The sequence below is a fragment of the Thermobia domestica genome, chromosome 4 (genome assembly GCF_964235325.1).
Source record: "Thermobia domestica chromosome 4, izTheDome1.hap1.1, whole genome shotgun sequence".
Classification (NCBI taxonomy): Eukaryota; Metazoa; Arthropoda; class Insecta; order Zygentoma; family Lepismatidae; genus Thermobia; species Thermobia domestica.
The window spans coordinates 13,707,436-13,729,166 of NC_137457.1; the positions used below are offsets into that span (position 1 = coordinate 13,707,436).

The following is a 21,731-nucleotide window of genomic DNA, read 5'->3' on the forward strand; positions in this document are numbered from 1 at the left end:
GTTTAGAACGTTTGTTTAAATCCTATAAATTTAGTTTCACGGCTTTCACTCATAACTATGAATCTACTATTATATTGTAAAAGGTCAGAACAGTAATTGAATCGCAGTCAACATCCTGGTCGGTTTCCAAAATTCCCCTTTCTATCATACATGATGTTGTTGTTGCTATGGTAGTTTATGGAGTAGTTGCTATGGTAGTCATCCTTCCTACAGCAAAGTGAGACTACCATTACTACGATAGTCGGTAAAGTACTGAACTCCTCAAATGCACTATAAACTTTTGTACAAGTATCCAGCAATGATCAGCTAGCATACTGTACTAATTTCACAGAAGAAAATGAAATGAAATCGTTGAGTTTTACGTACCACGCTTATGCCGGTTAGGCTAAAGGGGACGGTGATGATAAGAAATGAATGAAACGGTGCAATGAAGAAAGTGGGAGGGAACGGTAGAACCCCGAGAAAACCCACGAGGATTTGTCCACCACAAAGTCCACACGGCGCGAGCTGGGATCGAACCCGGGACCCCAAGCACCGGAGGTGAACTCTCTACTACTGAGCAACTGCGCCCCCAATTTAGCAGAAGAAAGCCCACCCACATGCCACTTACAGAACAGTGCATAATTTCCATGATTCATACGATATTCCACTGATGTCTATCTCACTGATTACCACCTTTCCGCCTTCTAATTTAACTGTTGGCGTTGCGAAATTTACCCTGATAACCTAGCGATGGAATTCAGTAGTTCATCCCACTCTAGATTCTAGGCTAAATCCCTTATGGATTCCAATAGTTACCTGAGTGATAGAAAAAGTGTGAGTACTGACAGACACTACCTTGACTAACTATGTACTCTAGTTTCCCTTTCTGTTGTTGTTGTTGATTTGATAGCGTCAATAGTCTCTTGAACAACTTAAATTTCAGCAAAACACACAAACACACACACACACACACAAAAAAAAAACTTTTCACCAGAACTTTCATGTGAATTATTTTATATTAACGATATTAACACAGGTCTAGGGATATGGTCCCGAAAAAATTGTTAAATGGTTTCCAGATACGTAAGCCCTGGAAATAATATAGGAAAGAAGAACAATGATAGTTATAGTTGAGACAAGACAAATGAGTGACATTTTCTGTAATAAAACTGCACTACCTTTAGATAAATAAGAAGAAAACCAAAGTGATAAAGTACACAACAACAGCGCAGGAAGAGGCAAACCTGTGGCTAGAGAGAGAGAAAATCAAAGACGTTAAGACGTTCTCCTATATACGAAGTCTAATATCCTCGAACGGAAGAAGTAAAAAAGACGTAAGTTCAAGAATAGCGCAGGCTAAACAAGCACTCAATAGGAAAAAAATGATTGCTAACATCAATAAATGTGTCGTTGGACGTTCAGAAACGATTTAAGACTCTAGTATCGAGCATGGTGCTTTACGGATCAGGGACGTGGACATTGAGAAAAGCTGAAATATCCACGTTGAAAGCATTTGAAATGTGATGTTGGCACGCGATGCTTCGGATATCATGGACCGAAAGAAAAAGGAATGAAGACGTACTAAAGAAAGTTAATGAAGGATGACAGATCATGAAGATGATTGAAAAAAGAAGAAACAGCATACTTTCCCCGTCTTATTAGACATTCCGATTGGATCACCGTATTGATGGAGAAAAAGCCAGAAGGAAACAAGGAAGAGGAAGACCAAGGATAAAATATCTTGATGCAGTTACGAAGAAGAGACCTCATCAAAGTATGAAACAGCTCTCTCAAGGGAGAGAAAAGTTTTAAAATTTCCATGTTGCCCACCAACCTATGGTTAAGGTACGAAAGAAGAAGACCTTCAGTTACATAATAGAGGCTAAAGTGGAAGGAAAAATACGAATAGATAAGAATCAATGTATAACATTGAAAGTGCCAATTGCTATATCAAGATGAACAAGTTAGCTGAATATCGGTATCGTATTTAAGGATACTTTTCGTTTGCTTTAACTAATCTTCCAATTGTACCAGATTATATTCGACAGTGGTCATTTCAGCTCAAATTTTTTGAGTTCAGGAAGTGGCTCTGAAACTAAACATATTACAATCACAAGAATCAGTTATGAAACGAGTGAACTAAGAGTCATATAGGGAGATCATTATAATGTACTGCTATTTCAAGGATAAAACTACATATATTTATGTCTCATTAAAAGTATATTGCATAAATTAGTCCTGTGGTATACGCTTTTATTCATAACAATAAAGGGAGAAGTTAACTCGAAAAACTTTACACACTATTTTCTGTTTTCACCAGTGTACTACAAAATACTAACACGAATCGTAAAATGCTAAGTAGAAGATTACACAATGTTCCTTTGATTTGTAAATACACGATTTTCACTCATTGAAATAATAACTTGTGTACATTTATTGATACCTTTTACGAATGAACGTATTTCTATTGTTCAAATAGAAAATAAAATTTAGAGGTTCAGCTATAGCAGTTTACATATGAAATGTGGAGTTCGTTTGTAATGTTTTAAGTGTGTTTACTTTCTAAGCAAGATAGACAATATGCATCGAAAGTTAAACCAGGAAATGGATCAAATTGTTTTACATTGTGACGGTTTGTCGTGATAATTTTAAAAGATAAACACCATTTGTTATTGATTTGTCGAAACACAATAGTTCTCATAAGCAACAGTTGAAAGTCGTGATTTTCTTAAGAGAATTTTGCTACGCGTTGTAATTAGAACAAAACATGAAGAAGCTACATCATTGAATATAACATAGTTATCATACTGCCAAAGGTAATTTTATGACCGTACGGTTTTTAATATTTATTACCTATCATTGCAACATGGTCTCTCTAAAGTAATTCTTTTAATTTGTAACTTCTTATCGATATACCATATTGCTTTTTTAACGTATAGCTTAGCTATGAAATTAAAACAATTGAAAATTTCGTTTCGTTAACGTTGCTAATGAATGTGGCCGATACACTTCAGTAAACTGTTTTGTGCTATCAAGAAGCACTTGCACTTTTCTCCACAATATAACTTTTATTACATGTATATACATATAGTTACGGCTCCAAGAAGAATATATTTGTGACAACTATTCACCTTTTGACAGTCTCCATACTACTTTAACGATTTCCTTTGTCCTTTCTATTGGGTATTGTCCTTGCACTGGAATTCCACATAACAATACATTCAATCTTATACTTTCCCAAAAAAAATATTGTTTTCTTTTTTGAAGACAAACAAAGTATGTAGAATGATAACATGTACAACGTGGTAAGATGAAGAACCTCTGCAAAATATGGTTTCATGTACTGCAGGTAAGATTAGATGTATGCAGTATTTCACCTCTTGTCTTTAAGTGACTTTCTTTCTTACTGGGCCATAATTTATGATATAAATATACGTTGCTTGATGCCATTATATAACGATGATTTTTTTTTTATCGAAATTGAGTTTTGGCGTTTTCTTCACAAGAAGACAGTGCAGTATGCTGGTTAGGAAAACCAAATGAAAGCTTTCATCTTTCAAGGATGTGTCTAATAAAGACAATTTTATTACCGTTAGTTTGATTGATGGTGAATTTATAATTCTGGGCAAAGATAAACATTCGAATACACAAATTAAAAAAAAGAAAGTAATAGATACTTCGGCAACTGCTTTGAGAGAGTCTCGTTGTCAATGCTGAAGAACATACGGTGATTTTGAGATTTGATGAGCAGTATTTGTCTTTAAATATTTAAGGTCTTACGAAAGATCATCTTATACTTCATAGGGTGTATGAAACATGTTAGTTTGTGGATGCAAAATATTTTAATCGAAGTTGCGGAAACAATCTGATAAACTTACATATTAAAATGCAGACGTTGACGTTGTCCAATGGCCAGTTCGATTTATGTTGGTACTGTATTGAGGGAATACCTACTGTATGGGAGAAGATCCTGGATGTTGATGAGTCCATCCATCTGTTGCAAAGGATCTAGGTTTTTTCATTTAAAAATTCTTGTATATACAATGAGACCCATACCTCACATCTTTCGTGTTGGAAAGATTTATTTAATAAAAAGTAACTGACTAATAAATTCAATTTAAAAGGTGGATTTCAGGGACATAGTAGCACTTCATCCTCAAAACTTTCTTGAAAACTGGAGAAACATAGGAACATGGGATATTTTAGGAAGTTGACGTAGATTGTTATCAAAATATTAGGAGCAAATGAATTATGCAAGTAATATTTGAGAAGTGGTAACTTTGAGAAGTGGTTTAGTGTCTGGTCGTTCTTAGAAAATCAAGTAATCGTCTGCAGCAGATGAGACAAATTTTAGGAAGGCGTGTGTTTAAGCAGACAGACGTCGATGACGCTAAAAAAAATAGATTTTTAAGTTTCCAAAGTGTCCAAATTTGAGTGCTTGGTTAATTTTGCTGCAGTGTGTATAAGGCGGCCAATGTATTAGTTGTCTCGAGAGAAAGAGTGTCGAATGTGAGGAAAACTACATAGACTGACCAAGGTAAAACAACGTTGACGAGTAAAAGTAACTGAAACAGAAGTGTCAGTGACAGGTGTCGACAAGCATTGAAGACAATTGAAACTAAGTGTCATAGAATAAGGCGAACATTAGTCAGTGCGCAAATAATCAACATCTGTAACAATCTATTGCTGCATTCACCATCTGATGTTAGTTGGATAACCTGAACATCCGTAATTGGAAACTTACAATGCAGTTCGATGAATAGTTTCTTTCCTTTGTTCTTACAACAAGCCGTGCTTACGTACAAGGGACCCCAAATGAAGGTCATGCTTCGAGCATTATAGTCAAACATGGTGACAGTTATGTGACCGTTTAGGCTCCAATTTCCTGATATTCCATGGATCTTGTGATAAAGATCAAAGGAACATTGCAGCCTATGACTATATGGATAACTTAAATGTCTAGATGTTGTTTTCGGACAATGACAGAATTTCCAACAATGGCAATGCACCAATTCACAGTACTGGAACTGTTATGAACATTAGGATGACTACAAGATCTACTTATGCTTGCCTAATTTCAGGACGTGAACATTCTTGTGCTACGTTATTGAACTGAGGTCTTGAAGATGTATTCCTGCATTCTTACTCGTAAAATTGAACGCCTCGCTGTATGAGAAGAAAAAGTACAATATTCATCTGGAAAACATGAATAATACTCTCTGAGTTCCACAGCGAGTCAGAACTACAGTACAAGCTATCAGTGGTTTCATTTCGTACAGATATTTTTGTTATTTGTCAAACTATTACCATTGAATGCTCAATTTATGAACATTTTTATCACTATTTTACTCTCTATGCGCGTAACATCTTGTATCTTTTATTACGACTTACATTCACTAAACGCTATCTATTATCTAGTGTAATAATATTAACTTAGTAGATTTGTATCATCATCATTTGAAATCAATAATCTCTCGAAAGGTTTGACGCAACTTTCCACAATTCCCTATCCAAAGCTACCATTGTATATTTTCTTCCCAATATCCTGTATTATTTGAGCGACTTCTTTCTTCAAACTTTCTAGTTTAACTTCTATGTTTAGACCCCTGACTTTCCATCCTCCAAATTATATTACCTATCCATAGCTAAGCGACTTCTTTCTCCTCCCAAAATACTTTTGAGTTTATTATTCTACCAATTTGGGGTAATTCAGTGTCAAAAGTTGCTATTTCTAATCTACATGTTGTTGGAAAATATACAGTGATAGTTGCCCGTTGCCTTCTCCTGTTAGGATTAGGAATGCACTGTTTATATATATATATATATATATATATATATATATATATATATATATATATATATATATATATATTATTATTATTATTATTATTATTAATTAAGTATTCAAATCATTTTCGATAGAAGAATAAGGTGAGCAGACTTCCTGTTTCAGCTTCGACAGTCCCTTTTATCCAATAATTGTCCCGTTTTTCTCGTCATTCTCAAACGGGACGACGCGTCCTATTTTTAGGAAGAAGTGGAAAAAGCCTTGTAACTAATATTCAAAATATAAATGATCAGAGCAAATTCGTTAAAATAATCCATCACAGAGCTTATTTTGATACTAGCATTAGGCTAATTGGAAAATTCAGGTAATGTCTACAAATGTGAATGTTCGAGTGGGAATTGTGACACCGAGAATCGTCTATACAGCATTTTTGTTACGTATCCAAGTTTTTTCTAAAAGAAATGAGGTTGCCTCTCTGTTTACTTGTGTATTTTCACACACGAATACTTAATGGACAAGTGATAATATTCGGCTGTCTATAGATACTATGAAAGGTGTGCTAGTTCATAAGATTAATTTTGATCAGTCTTGTACCAATTTCCACAAACTGTTGAATGCAAACAAAGAAATTTTAAAGAGAATTCATTCATCCCTAAAGTACTAGTGAAAATTACTTTGTTTTGGCCAGGAATGGATATTCAGTGATGAGGTAAATAGTTTATTATTAAATGAGAAAAAGCAAAAAAGGCTACTACTCACCGCAAAAAAAAAAAAAAAAAAAAAAAAAATGTAGCAGAATTTTCTTCTACATGCAATAGGTAGCGCCTTCAGAAGATGCTACTTCCTTCTTCAGCCTGTGGCAGACTCCAAAAAGGATAAAAAACATGAAGAAAATGGTTAAAAGGTTAAGATATGTAAAAAAAAAACTTGTATGAAACATTAAAACACACAGGAATAGACATACACTGACATTGTACACTGCTGTTCATTGTTTTCTGTTCTTACTTTCCAAATTGTGAAAGTATGTAGTGAAAAGATTACTCCAAATAATATTTATTTCTCCTCTATCCAGGTTAAGTGAGGGCCTTTCTTGGTGAAGTTAATTATTAGTTGAAAGTGTAAGGGCAATTGTTGAGTATTTCTCTAATTTGAAAACACAGCGTTATCACTATTATTTGTAATTTGAAAATATTGCTAGTAACCAAATTCCAATCTGGGAATCAGAGGTTTAATCCCTCCCCTCGATTCATATAAGTTCCATTTCTAGAGGTTGAAATTCTTGCCACTTTATGCAAGAATACTCATTGTAAAACCAGGACACCTCATTTTGTAAATTTACTCCTAATAGTTCACGATCTGGCTAATTGTTGTCACTAGCTGTGCTACCACCTGCAGGTTCAGGATATGTCACCAGCGTGCTGGGAATTTGGAAACAACTAGCGGGTATTAAGGCCATAAATAAACATATGTACTCCAAATAGGTTTCCTCGACTAATAGAACTAACCTAACCAATTATTGTAGTTATTACTATCACGATACCGATTTACCGCACTGGAAGAATACGTTTCATTTTGGTCATAAAAGGGCACCAAAACTGTCATCAATCAACTTAGGGACTCCAAAAAGCCATGAATTCGACACTAATATTGGTCATTTTCAATTATTTTTACATGTCATCATTACCTCTTGGGGTGATTGGAGCTGAATTTGGATTTAAGCGGCACCGAAAGTGTTACTGTTCGTCTCAGCGACCCCGAAAACTACGGATGCGACACTAATATCGGTCATTTTCGAACATTTTTATATATCTTCCCTCCCTTTCTAAGTTGTACCGTCAAAGTGAAATGATAAAAACCATCCTAGGCACGAACCTCATCTTAGTCATATATATATATAAATGAAAGTCACTTTTTGACTTAATAACTCTTGAACCACCCGACCGATTTCGATCAAATTTTAAACATAGATGAGGTTCGTGCCTAGGATGGTTTCTAACCTTGGTATTTAGTGCTCTCAAACGGGTCAGGTCGGGTCAAGTCAACTCGGGTCGGGTTGTCGGGTCAGGTCAATCAGGTCGGATCACGGTTCGGGTCAGTCGGGTCGGGTCACGGGTCGGGTCGGTCTTCAACCCGACCCGACCCGTTGCGAGCACTATTGGTATTTCTATATATATTGGAATAATTGCGAATCCTCACTTAAAAGAAACTATGTCAGAAATGTTGACTCATTACGATACTAATAGTGAAAGCATTTACGCACGGGTAATATTGATGTCCTAAACGGAATTCAGATCGCTGATTGACAGAACATATAATTAACAGTTAATACCGTTTACACCTTGAATATTGAGAAGCAAAATATAACACCGGACAGATATGCTTTATGAAACGTGTAGAAGTCATTTATTACTTTTAATACTTCTTGTTCAACTTATGAAAAATGTTTGTAATGGTATTTATTAAAAAATAAAAGCCTCAATCCAACATTAAAAGTGATAACGCTAATATCTAGAATAGAATTTTAATATTGAGCTTGAGTTACTTGTAAATAGTAGTTAGAACATATAAAAAACACTCCAAAATTTGCAACCTCACGAAGTTACAAATAATATATATAACATGTTTCTGCGTGTCTGTCACCAGATTTCGCACAAAAAGGGATTGCTTTCAGCCACGAGATTTTGAACACAGGTCATATAGAGCGCAAAGCTGTCTGTTTTCGGTTTTTTTTTAGTCGAGAGGTAGATTGGGCGTCAAAACATAAATTATGCGTACGTACGGTGAACAATATTGCATGGGGGGTAAGCAACTGAAATTTTTTTCCTGTTCCAAGTGTAATGATCACCTAGGGTCAGGAGAATATAAACTGGGAGAATGAAAAAAATATTTAAAAAAAAAAACTTTAATTCCAATATTAAACAAAATAAACCTATGTTTTCCTACAAGTTAACAAAAAACCGTTGCACAAGTTACACATCTTCCACACTTTTGAATTCTGTTCCATTAAACTCAATGTTTGAGTACAAAAACGCACATGTCAGCTGGCTCATTTTTATATTCTCAAGATTTTGATTAACATTAGTGTATCCCGTATAAATAATAAACAGTTCACAAACACACGCATACACATTATATATATATATATATATATATATATATATATATATATATATATATATATATATATATATATATATATATATATACAAGTAAATCAGAAAATTATGTTGTAACTACGATAATTAATAGAATAATTATGTTTTCTTGTGTGTTAAAGAAGAGACTGTGTTATATGAGTTCTCTAAAATTATATAAATAAGATCAATTTAATAATTAAATAACATTTCTCCAGGAAAGAGTGTTAACTGTTTTATGCAAAAGTAACGTCAAGTATTGAAACTCTGCAGAAAAATGTCGAAAAGAAAACTCTACGAAAAGAAAACGTCGAAAAGTAAGAAAGTTATAATTAATAAATACCATTCAGCTTAACAAAACATAGATGAAGATAAATCGTCATTCACGTAAACGAATTTGGTTTCCAAGTTAAAAAAAAAAGACAGAAAAAAACTTTTCCTTTTGGGTAAATCTAAAATAGGTAAAGTAAAGGAAACAAATCCAACTATAAAATGTACACTTAATATTGACATATAATCTTGTTAACCTTTTTCACAAGTTAGCTATTGTTTTTCGAATTTGACACCACAAAGATTTCAACAACGCAATATATTTACTGAGACACCACTCGACATTGTGCTTAAATTTTTTAAAATCCTTGCATATCTTGAATGTTGCGCAGATGTAATTGATGGATCAATCAGTAAGCTGACGTACAGTTAACTTGAAGGTAAACAATCAGGAGTACGTTTGGAGAAAATCAGTGAAAGCGAATTTTAATCGAGTTAAAAACAGCCTCGCAACCAGTGAGGGGCTAGAGAGGGCCTGTCCCCTAAACTTTTCCTGCATTCTGCAGACCTCAATACAAAATGCAATTATTAACACAAAAAACGCAATTTACATATTTGTAAGAGAATTTTCAATGACTTGCCCCTCCCCCTAACATATTCATGGCCCTCCAAACCTCTGTGGCTAGTTTCGGGCCTGGTTAAAAAGTATGGAATTCGTTATGAAACTGTATTAATACTGTAATAAGTTTCAACAGTGAGTTTACAAAATAATTGGAATCTATTCTTCGGACGCTAAATCAATTGAAAAAGATCGATACCTGTTACTGTTTTTGATCTGATACCTGTCGAAAGACTCACGGACGGACAAAGCCGTTGTATAACACTTCCCGACTCTTATGCATATCATAACTTTGAGGTCTAAAAATAATAAAAAAAAAAATAAGTGTCACGTGTATTCCACGTGAAGGAGTTTCCTTTCAATATGGTGTGATACGTTCTCAATTATTATCGAAACCAAAAGTAGCAGACATTTTTACTATTTCCCGTTTCAGTACAGATATTAGAGTGGAGTTGGAATACATTCATAGAACACTTAGTCAATTTCGGAAAATCGTTTCTCCCTATCTCATACCTTTCTCAATCTATAACTATCAACCTTAAAATCCAACTTTTATAGTTTTTAATCTACGTAGAGCAACATTGAAACCGGAAGTCGCAGTAATTTCTATAATTTTCGGTTTTAATATAGACTTAAGAATGGGAATGAAATGTACTTTTCAAGTGATTAGTCGATTGCAGGGGGCAACTTCTCTATATATCCTATAATACAGATTTTACTGTATGACGTTCAACGATAAAACTGGAATTAGTTTATTTCTCCTATTTTTGGTGTTAGCAGATATATTAGAGCGGAGACGGAATAAATTTTCAATCCATTTCAGAACACCGCTTCTCGCCATCTGTTACCGTTTTCTCTCTATGACGATCAACGTTTAAATAGGAAGTGGTTACTTTTTGTCACGTCCGGTTTCGGTAGAGCGATTAGACGTAAAAAGAAATATATTCTTAGGACATTTAACTGATTACAGAAAACGGCGGTTTTTATTTTATGGTGATTAACGTTAAAACGGAAAGTGGTTAATTTCTGCCACTTTCGGATTTAGTTGTAAAGACTAGAGTGGATACGGTTTGAACGCCTAATTGAATGCAGAATGTCGCTATCTGTTTCTTCGTTTTAATTAAATAACGATCAATGTTAAAACTAGAAATAGTTTATTTCTTCTGCTTCTGTTTGAATAGAGCGTTAAACGAGAGAATTGCATCTATTTTTAGAACGTTAACTCAATTCCAGAAAAGTGATTCTAGCTATCTATTATTGTTTTTCTTCTATGCTGATCAATTATCTAGTTGAAAGTTCTAATAGATTTCAACTACTTTCGGTTTTAGTACAGTGTTAAAAATGCGGACGCTGAATTCATTGCAGAAAGTTAATTAACTGACAGACGCGTATCTCTATCTGTTACCTTTTTTGCTCTACAGTGATCAATCTTAAACCCATAAATGGATAACTTCCATCATTTTTCATTTTGGGCATATTGGTCCAAATACGAACTTGATTTCTAACTTTTCTCTCTCTGTAACTTGATTAAATTTTGTATTGGCTGATCAAGGAGCTCTCAAAATGATTTTTTTTCTGTCAGATAGTCGGATGTGATAAATATATAGTTGAGTTTTTGATAAATAATACTCTTTTAAAATGTCCAAAGACATCACCTATTGTTCCAATTTTGTTTTCCGACTTCTAATAGCATGAAATTACTTGATTTTAGATGTTCAGTAATGGTAAAAGTATTTCAAGATTACAGTGTTGTATTTAGAATTCGCACATGTGCCCTAACATTAGTGGATTTCGGTGAAAAGTTGATTTTTTAACAGTTATACAAACAAACGCAGACTTATAGTAAAACTACAGTATAGACAAGGTTATTTTTTCTAGTGAGCGTCTTCGTACATTCAAATTTGATATGAAAACATTCGCTTGCAGCTATTCGGTCATTTTGCAAAATTTCTTCTTGCTAAAATAACCCAAATCTCATAATGTTTAGATGGATGCAATTCGAACTCCATCCACGTTTTACTGAACCATCCAGCCATCCAGAGCACATTAAATTATGTTGAATGGTTGGGGCTTAGCATTCTTTCAGCAGTGAGGCTAGATAAAGCCTGGACCTACAGCCTGATGTGGGATCCGTACTACATGGGCTCCCACCGAGAATTGAACCTGTATCCCCCACACAAAATTCACATACTATGATAAGCATATAGACAGAGGTAGGATTCAAATTATGTTGTTCCACTACTATCAGTCAAGGACGTCTTCATGAAATCGGATTTCTGTCCAAATTTAGGAATCAAAGATCACAATATCGCTGTAATATAGTCATTTCTATCTTGTTCGCATATTTTTCCGGTTGACTCTGTAACTGTTTTCTTTACAAATCTTTCCATTATTTGAGCGTGACAGGTTAAAATTGTAAGTTCAAACTCAAAGTTTTATTTGTCATTAATGATAAATTACTTTCTGTTGTAAAGTTTTCTATCATTGGAGGGGGTTGAAGCTTACAGTTCGTTGAATCACTCAACTCAATTTAGTCTTTAATACCAAATGTATTAAAGAAGGGACACAAGTTTTAACAGATTTTAGCTTCGTCTCTTAATTCTTAGCTTCCAGTATCCTGCTGTAATTAACTCTCGTATGTATTATCTCTCAGTCAGTATTATCTCCAAGAACATGTTCTCAGATTGACAGGAGAATGAGTTTCTCTTAATCAATGGAAAGATTATTTCTTTAGTGGTTTTCTTAATACTTTGTTGTTTGCAAGACCTTAGAAACGCGCTTTCCACCGTCAGTGGCGTATTTACGATTTTGTTTCGGGAGGGGCTTTGCTAACTTTCGGGGGGGCTTTGCCTGGAAATGGGAAAATTCTGCAAGGTATTTCATTTATTTTACTATACTAAGTAAGATTTCGGGGGGGGGGGCTTAAGCCCGGAAGCCACCCCCCTAAATACGCCACTGTCCACCGTATTTCATTGAGTAATACAAGTTACATTCTTAATCTGGCATATAAATACTCGTGTCTCTGCTCTACTGTCAGCAAAAATCCATAATTGGCAGAACGGTTTGGGTATAAAATCTTGTGGTCAGAATCTCGCGGGCCGAAACTTCGCCTGGCCAAAACCTCGCCGACCAAAACCTCGCGTTCTAAAATCTCGCCTGTCCAAAACCTCACCTCCTGATCTCGGGACACAGAATGTCGCCTCGTCTAAACTACGCGGGACGTAATCTTGCCTGGGAAGAACTGTCGTCAGTATAAAATGCCCTCACGACAGTTTCTTCAATATAGAATGCTCTATATATTGTTATATGAATATATATTTTTAATAACACATAATTACATTAAAATAATGAGCAGAAAAATCTCTAACGCGTGCTTTGAAAATCTATCGTATACAGGGCCGGCGCTAGCAATTTTGCCGTCCTGGGCGGTGCTTTCACATGCCGCCCCTTTAATCTGCAAACCTTATTTTGACAGATGACGTTCAAGTGTCCTTGAAAAACATGTATAAAGTGGAAAAGTAAACAAAAAAAAAAAAAACAAAAAAAAACTACCTTTCTGGAATGCTTACCTAATATTTATACGACTCTATACTGACACAATATTCAGTATGCTCGATTTCGCTATATATCTGTAATATACAGCAGCGCATACAAAAAATAAAATTTAAAAAATATACTTTAGTCATGACTAAGAATTTTATTTTTTAGGCTTATTTTATATCAAAAGGCGTTTTCGATAGAGTATGGAGCAAGAAGAGAATTAGTAAATCAGATATTACGGTAAATCTAAGTGATCAGCCTAAGCCTTATAATGCACTAAAACACAATAAAGATACATAAATTTAACATACCTTAATTGAAAGAAAGTTTTCTTGCTTTGATATAAGCAAATTCCTTTATCACATTCGCGTAGTCCAATGTTTTAGCCAATTTGTGTTCTATTGATATCATAGCTAGACCACTCAAGCGTGTTTCAGATGTGGAAGAACGTAGATAGTTTTTAATAAGCTTAAGTTTCGAAAAACGTCTTTCTCCACTTTCCACTGTTACCGGTAAGGGTAACAAAATTTTAAGTGCAACACTGGCATTGGGAGCAAAGTTATGTTCATTAATTAATTTTAAAGTCTCTTTTGGTTAACTTTTAGGCTTAATTATAGCGGATAACACTTTCAGTTCTTCTTTGAAATTACTGGGGTTAATATCTTTCTATTCTTCGTTTGTTAAAATGCTGGCAAGTTTAGTACACTTTTCAGACAAAAGTTCATGTGGCATATCTTTAAAATTATTGATATCGTAAAGTAAATCGAAATAGTCGTCGTGATATTTAAGTTGTTCTCTTATAGCTAAGCGTTAGAACTTTGTAATAAAAATCGATCTTGTATCTTGTTTGTGGATCTTCAATAGCTTCATTCTCTGCCTCGCACTGAAACTGTCTCTTCTTCTTTCGACTTCGAGCTTGTACTGTATTACATATCCGTGGATCATCCATATCTAATGCTGATGCCAACTCTGTCGCATCAACTGAGTAAGATTGAAACTTTGCATCATTTCTTCTCTGAATGTACCCAGATATATCTTCAAGAAATCCTATTGCATCCAACACTGCAACACATGAGAATCAATGCTTTGAAGATTTTTGCTTACTATGTTTATGTGGAGTAAAAAGTCATATCAGACAACGAGTGAATAAAGGAAAGAAAAGTGACGCAGCTGGTTTGCTATACACAGAGCATCGTGGGTGACTATTCTATCTGTTCTATTGTCATTACTTATTTGAAGTAAAGCATCATAAACTTCCCCTATTTGATAGCTGAGTCACAGCATCAATTCGGCTCTCCCACCTTGTGGTGGTTAATGATTTTAAAATGAGACTGCTTATATGTTCCTTTAGTATGGCCCAACGTTGAACTGAGGCAAAAAAAAAAAAAAAAAAAAAAAAAAAAGGCATAAACATTTTTTAGCTATACAAAAATGAAAAATTTCTCAAGAAAAAATATGCTGTACGATTTACTATATTCGGAATGAACAATTTGTAACTTGGTCAAAAACTAAACTTTGTTAGAACCTAAATGTCTCTAGATGCTACAGGCTAGAACGGCCTGTCTCAAGTGGGAGTGTCCTTTTTGCATATTTGGAGCGGAGCGTTTGAGCATTACTGAATAAAAAAATATATATACAAAAAGACACCTTGATAATCTTATGCACTCTAGCTCAAAATCTTGTCTACGCCACTGCAAGGGAAATATTGAACGAGATACCTGAGGCTAGAAGTTTGATAATTGAAAATGAGGAACAATGCTCTGAATTTCCTGAGTGAGTATTTTCTTGAATGTGAGTGAAATAAGTTCAATTACATTCTCAGGTGAACATAATTTTATTTTTCCATGTGAGCCTATTACGACACATTATATTTTGATAGTATTCTTTTCTTTTTCAAATTTTGCCGCCCATTAGACTTGCCGCCCTGGGCGGTGGCACGGCTCGACCCCCCTCGCGCCAGCCCTGATCGTATATAAAAATGAAAATGACTATGTTTCTGACATCATACCTCTTGAGCCATCCGACCGATCTCGATGAAATTTTCAACATTGACGATGTTCGGGCCTGGAATGTATTTTATAATTTCATTTTGACGGCACAACGAAGAGGAGGGTGATATAACTTAATAACTCTTGAACCACTCGACCGGTCTCGATCAAATTTTCAACATATATGGGGTTTGAGCCTGGGATGATTTTTATTTCACTTTGACGGTGACTGTAGGAAATTCTAACAAAATCGAATAATATTTATGAAAGTATGAAATAATATCTGAGTTTTTACGTCCCACGCTTATATCTTGTAGGTTAAAGGAGACGTAGATGATCAGGATGAAGGAAATGATGGAATGAAGAAAGTCAGAGGAAACGGGAATACCCCGAGAAAGCCCACGCACAGATATTTTGTGTCTTCTTCTTCTTCTTCTTCTTCTTATTATTATTATTATTATTATTATTATTATTATTTGTAATATGGAATTCATATTTTAAAAAAAACTCATTGATTAATTTTATGGAAAGGTTTCATTCCGCAAGATTTTGGTCCGAGAGGGTATTGGACCGTGAGGTTTTGACCAGGCGAGATTTTGGCCCACGAGGTATTGGGTGGTGAGGTTTTGCCCTCGCAAGGTTTTGGGTGAAAAGGTTTTGGCCGTGCGATGTTTTGGCGCGGCGAAATATTGGCCGGCAAGGATTTGGCCATGTTGAGTTTTGTCCCGGCGAGATTTTGTCCCGCGAGGTTTTGGATGGCGAGGTTTCGGCCATGCGAGATATTGGGCGGCGAGGTATTGGAGACCTGAGATTTTGGCTCGCGAGGTTTGCGGCAGCGAGACTTTGTCCGTATACCTGGCAGAACAATGAAGATTAAAAAAAAAAAAAAAAAAAAAAAAAAAAAAAAAAAAAAAAAAAAAAAAAACTACTCTTCATTTAGTGAGTGCGTTCTCGAGATTCCATCCATTGAGTAGGCATTTAATGGAGAGTGCATACACGGGCTCCTGGCTTGAGCTGTTAATATCGAACAAAACAGCAGCATACATCTTCACAATGTAAGTAGCTAGCATCTTCAGCTCATACGCAGGACTTGTTTCAGAAAGAAATATTCCTAACACCCAGTGCACATGTGAACCACCGGAAATGATTAGACCCAAAAACCAGTAAGATTTTTTTTAATGTCACAATGAAAATATGTTGTTGAAGATAAAAGTGGCAAAGATACAACAAATACGATACTTGGATTACAGAAGCTACCTAGGAATCAGCAGACAAAGGAAAAATCTATTTAGAACTTTTATGATTTGCATAATACATATTGATAAATTCGTTTTCTCCATACACTCTCATGTTCCACTCTTACACTTCTGGAATTAACCTATAAATTTCAAAATTTACTATCTTTTTCGTAGTTTTTGACTTCTTTATATCTAGGTTATTTATGCTTATATTTGTACTTTTATGAAATATTTTATTTGACATATTTGTATACAACAACTTTTTCCTAAATTTATGGTGTAATGTTTGCATTTTTATTTTCTTAAGCAATAAATGATTATAATCTTAATTGTGAAACTTGGCTAAATACATAGCCTGGCTAAATAAATTTAGAATTAATAATGAATTTTTACTTGAATACTTTATAGTATTGTAACATTTCGTACAATATGCACATTATTTTATTCCTCATTCAATGTTAAATAATTTCCCAAGTCCTCTTGTTATTCACTACAAAACATAGAATAAGTTGACTTGGAACACTTAACGTCACATTTTGATTTTAAACAGTTTAATGCATCGAAATCTACTTGCTTCATATTGTCCTCACTATTACTGTCGAAAAGATAAAGGTGATATTGCATCCCAATCATACATTTTATAAATGTTATCACGTGATATATATATAAGAGTATATGAACGCTTAGAATCACCCCGCCTAAAATAAACATTTGAAGAGTGACTTGGACTATAACAACATACAGTAAACCCTCGTTAACACGAATTCCAAGGGACTGAAAAATCAGGAGTTCGTGTTAAAAAAAATTCGTGTTAACCGGGGACCCAAATTTTATTATTCGAATACAACCTCTTTCAAAATCGATACAGACCGAAACTCTCAGTCTCTTCTCGATAGCAAAACTAGGATGGTATCGAGACGAGAATGAGTACTTGGTCTCGTCTCTAATTTGACTCTCGGTCTCGTCTGGGTTCCAAATTAGAGACGAGACCAAGACTATTCTCCGTCTTGATACCATCCATAGAATTGTATCGAGAAGAGACTGAGAGTTTCGGTCTCGTCTCGATTTTGAAAAGCACGGCTCTGTCTCAAATTCGAATTAAGATCGAGATCGAGACTAGTTTCGGTCTCGGTACCGTCCTCTGAAAAGTGAAAACACTACAGTAAGTTTATTATCCTATCTTCAAAGATTAAAAAAAAAAAGTTTCCACGCAGAAAATCCAGGTCAAGTTATAAAATTGATAACTCTGCTAGTAGGTTGGGTACCGCTAGTAACGGAAAGGTATTTATGACTGCTGTCACCAGTTTGGAGTTACAGGGGAGAGATGTTGTTTTGTCTCGAGCTGTCGCCAGCTCGTCTGCGAAGCACCTGCATGTTTAGCGCATGACGGAGAACAGAATCAACACCTCATAAGAGAGGACAGATACCTGTTTCTGGTTTTTCTCTTATTTACAAGGCAATTTTCGTCTGTATAAATACTGCATGACAAAAACTGATCCGGAGTGAAATCTGAAATAAGAAAAATGATCTGAAAAAAAAAAAAAAAGACTAAACGTTCGTGTTAAATGAAAACCTTTACTTACTCAAGGGACTAAAAATCAGTTCGTAATTCGTGCTAACCGAAATTCATGTTAACCGATAAAACTTCCTATAAGATAACGTAAAGCGATGCCGGGACCGAAATTTTGTTCGTCCTAACCGAGTGTTCGGCTTAAGCGAGTTCGTGTTAACGAGGTTATACTGTAATAAAATTGAGGAAGATTTTGTATGCAAATAATTTTTCATTTGTAAATCTATTTAGAAACGAATCAGCAGCGTCATTTCAGATTTTGCTTGGAGGGGGCAAGACCCCTTGATATAAGTAAAATTTCGCGTTTTTCACTGATTTACTACTATTCTATTGATAAAATCTATATACATCTCAAACTCAGGGGGGGCAAATGCCCCTCCCTGCCCCCCTAAATGACGCCCCTGAAACGAATGTATGTGTTAGCATTCATAATTAAACATATAAATAATATTAATAACAGTAACAATATCAGTTCAAAATGCAATAGATATTAATATCAAATGATTCAGCTTATAGTTTACTACTATATAATTAAACTATAGAACTACGAACAGAGAAAATAATTATAGCTAAAGAATATGCTCTGCATATATGTATAATATGTCCTAAAATATGAATTTGAAAGATTTGCTTAATTTCACAGTCACTAACTTAAAATACGACACTTTCCACAAATGATTTATTTTCTGACTTCTGCTCCAATACATACTACGATTTAAAGTATTTCATCCTTGGCAGCATATACAATCTTCGAACTTAGATGAACCATCTGCAAAGCATGACACGCAGCACGAACTACAATAGACAGTATTGGTACTATTGGAACTCGGAGAATATCTTAGGCCTATTACTTCTTTCTTCCGTTGAAGAGGTCTTTTTTTCTTGCTTTCAAAAATTCCAAGGTATACAAGAAGCTGAAGATATCAGGATAGTAGCTTCTTGGTGATAACTATACTTCATTTCAAGACCTTTAACTTGTGTTTACTACACTGAGTGCTCACTAAATTGCGTCCACCCCTTTACGTAAGAAAGTGTGGCTAACAGCCGCTCTGATTACACGACCATCCAGACTGGTAGTATGCAGAGAAAGAACACACTCGAGGCTGCATGTTAGCAGACAGCACACTGTTATAATCGGAGGTGGCCAGGATTTATCCGCATTCCAATTGGGCATGATTATGAGTACTCGAGATATAAATGCGTCAATAACATACACAGCGATGCTTGTCGGATACGACGGTTCCTGTGAAGTGAAGGTATATCAGAAATAGGAAGAAAATGAGGTAACGGACCTAAAAAAAGATGGAACTTCAGGGATGTATGGAAGTTCAAAACGTGGAATGAGCATTGCGTGTGCTTGCGTGGCGCCAACAGCTGCACAAAGCTATAGACCCCTCGTGCACGATGCGTACTGTACAGGCAGGTGGGAACGCTTTTGTGGTTTGGGGATGCTTCTGTTGGCATGGACTGAGACCGTTGGTGTGCATGGGCTACAGTGAGACATTCATTGTGTACCTGCAGATGTTACAGGAACGCGTACACCCTGCAATGCAACACTTCTATCCATACGATAATGGCATTTTCCAGAACGACATTGCATGGTGCCACTAAACTAGAACTGTACTTCTTTGGCATAAGAAACATACCATGGAGTTGTAGCGTACGAATTGGCCCCGCAACTCACCGGATTCTTATCCAATAGAACACTTATGGAATGTTGTGGAACGAGCTCTTAGCAACATGACTCTTGCACCGACAACTGTGGGCTCAATGAGGAATGCCATCAAGAATATATGGTGTTGGATCCTTGTGAAAACATATCAGCAACTACTAGAATCCATGCCATGCTGTGTCCAGTTTGTCTTCTGAGCAAAATGTGGACCAACAAAATATTAAATAGGTGGTCGAAATTCAGTGACCATTCAGTGTAAATTTATAAACACGTTCAAAGTCACCCCATTTTAATTCCAAGTCACTTTCCTTTCTCCGTTAACAAATGATAGCTACACGCTGATTACCTAGACGAATAACATGATAGCTTCTACCATATGTTAGAGGAAATTGATTCTATTTTCTGGCACTTGTATAGAGTTTACACCTTAAATTTAAAACTGAAAATATTTCATTAGGCCACTTTTTAAGCCCTTCGTACGCACGTTACTTTTAGGCTTTTTTATTCTATCTCTCAAGTATATTCAGAAACCGGAAAAAAAATTACGAGGTAAAAGAACCATTTACTTTTCCACACAATCAATTTTCTTTAATTCAAACATAGTATGAAAACATAAAATGAACAAGTTTCAGGTTCATTCCCGTCACTAGTCGTTCCAAGTCTCTTATTCTCATTCTGAGCCATAAGGCTCATGTTGTAGCAAAGATTCACGTTATTTTCAAGGTTCCACTAATATATCATGTCTCAACTAATTTCGAATCATATGATATTTCTTCACAGCTTACTCTTGTGTCAGGAAACCCTAGTCAGAGCCACGGATATGCTTCGGAAGACATCTATAGTGACAGCATTGACCTATATCAAAACTGTAAGTATGATTTTGATACTAATATGTAATTTCGTGTTTGTATTTTTGTCAGTTGCAGGATTAAGTTTCAAGGATACAAATATTATTTACTCATATATCATTTCAGTATTGAAATACAAAATTCAAGTTTTTAATAAAATTTCTATTTTGATGGTGCTAATGTAAAAGTACCTGCAAAATAACTACAGGGTGTCCAATATACAATGCAACCCGGAGTTTGGGATAGTAGAACTTTTGAACCTGAAGTGATACACGAATAATGGTTATACCAAAATGAAATCTTGTTCATGCTTATATTTTTAAACTAGGAAGTAACAATTGAAGTACATTAGGAACAACAAGTGTTGCCAGATGTAACCGAAAGTGTAAATCAATTTTCTTGCAAAACATGTAAATTAACTCATAACTCAAACGTATGGATGTTCTGTCGTTAATTTTCAGTTTATTTAGTTGGAGTGGCTTGGAAACTATGGAGCAGAAAAAAGAATTTTTCATTTCCACCAATAACTAATCGGATGAGGCCTCTGTAAGAGGGAATTAGGGAAATCGTAGTTTTCATAAATTAACACTATGAATTAGCAACTTTGCTGATGTTTCAGTGCATCAAAACGTGTGTTAATGACCTGTCTACATTATGCAATTCCTGAAAACAGTGAAAAACAAACTTTGAAATGATCATGATAAAACGTTTACTTACATGCACCCGGCAATACTGCTACTATAAGAAATGAGTTACCAGCTCTACAGCGGATTCTGGGAGTGTCCCCTGTTTTGATTCCAACACTGATTCACACGTTTCATCAGATTGGTAGCAACTTTACGAAGATTAGAAGTGTTAATGTTCTCAACGGCATTGCGAATGTTCGTTTCCAGGTATTGAGTAGTTCGAGATTTGTTCTTGTATACCTCTTGCTTTAAATAACCCCCATAGAAATGAATAACAGTGTTGCCGGGTTCATGTAAGTAAAAATTTTGTCATGATAATTTCAAAGTTTGTTTTTCATTGTTTTCAGGAATTGCATAATGTAGACAGATCCTTAACACCTTTTGATGCACTAAACC

General features: G+C 35.2%; 1 protein-coding gene across 1 annotated transcript in view; it reads left to right on the forward strand.

Annotated features, from left to right (window-relative positions):
- Window positions 1-3,137: 3,137 nt before the first annotated feature.
- LOC145683250 (uncharacterized) overlaps window positions 3,138-21,731 on the forward strand; it is a 102,260-nt gene continuing 83,666 nt past the window's right edge. Inside the window, exons 1-2 of the mRNA XM_081754622.1 lie at window positions 3,138-3,331; window positions 20,582-20,669. Of these exons, the coding sequence (XP_081610748.1) occupies window positions 3,293-3,331; window positions 20,582-20,669 (127 nt within the window). The 5' untranslated portion in view covers window positions 3,138-3,292. The remainder of the gene's footprint in view (window positions 3,332-20,581; window positions 20,670-21,731) is intronic.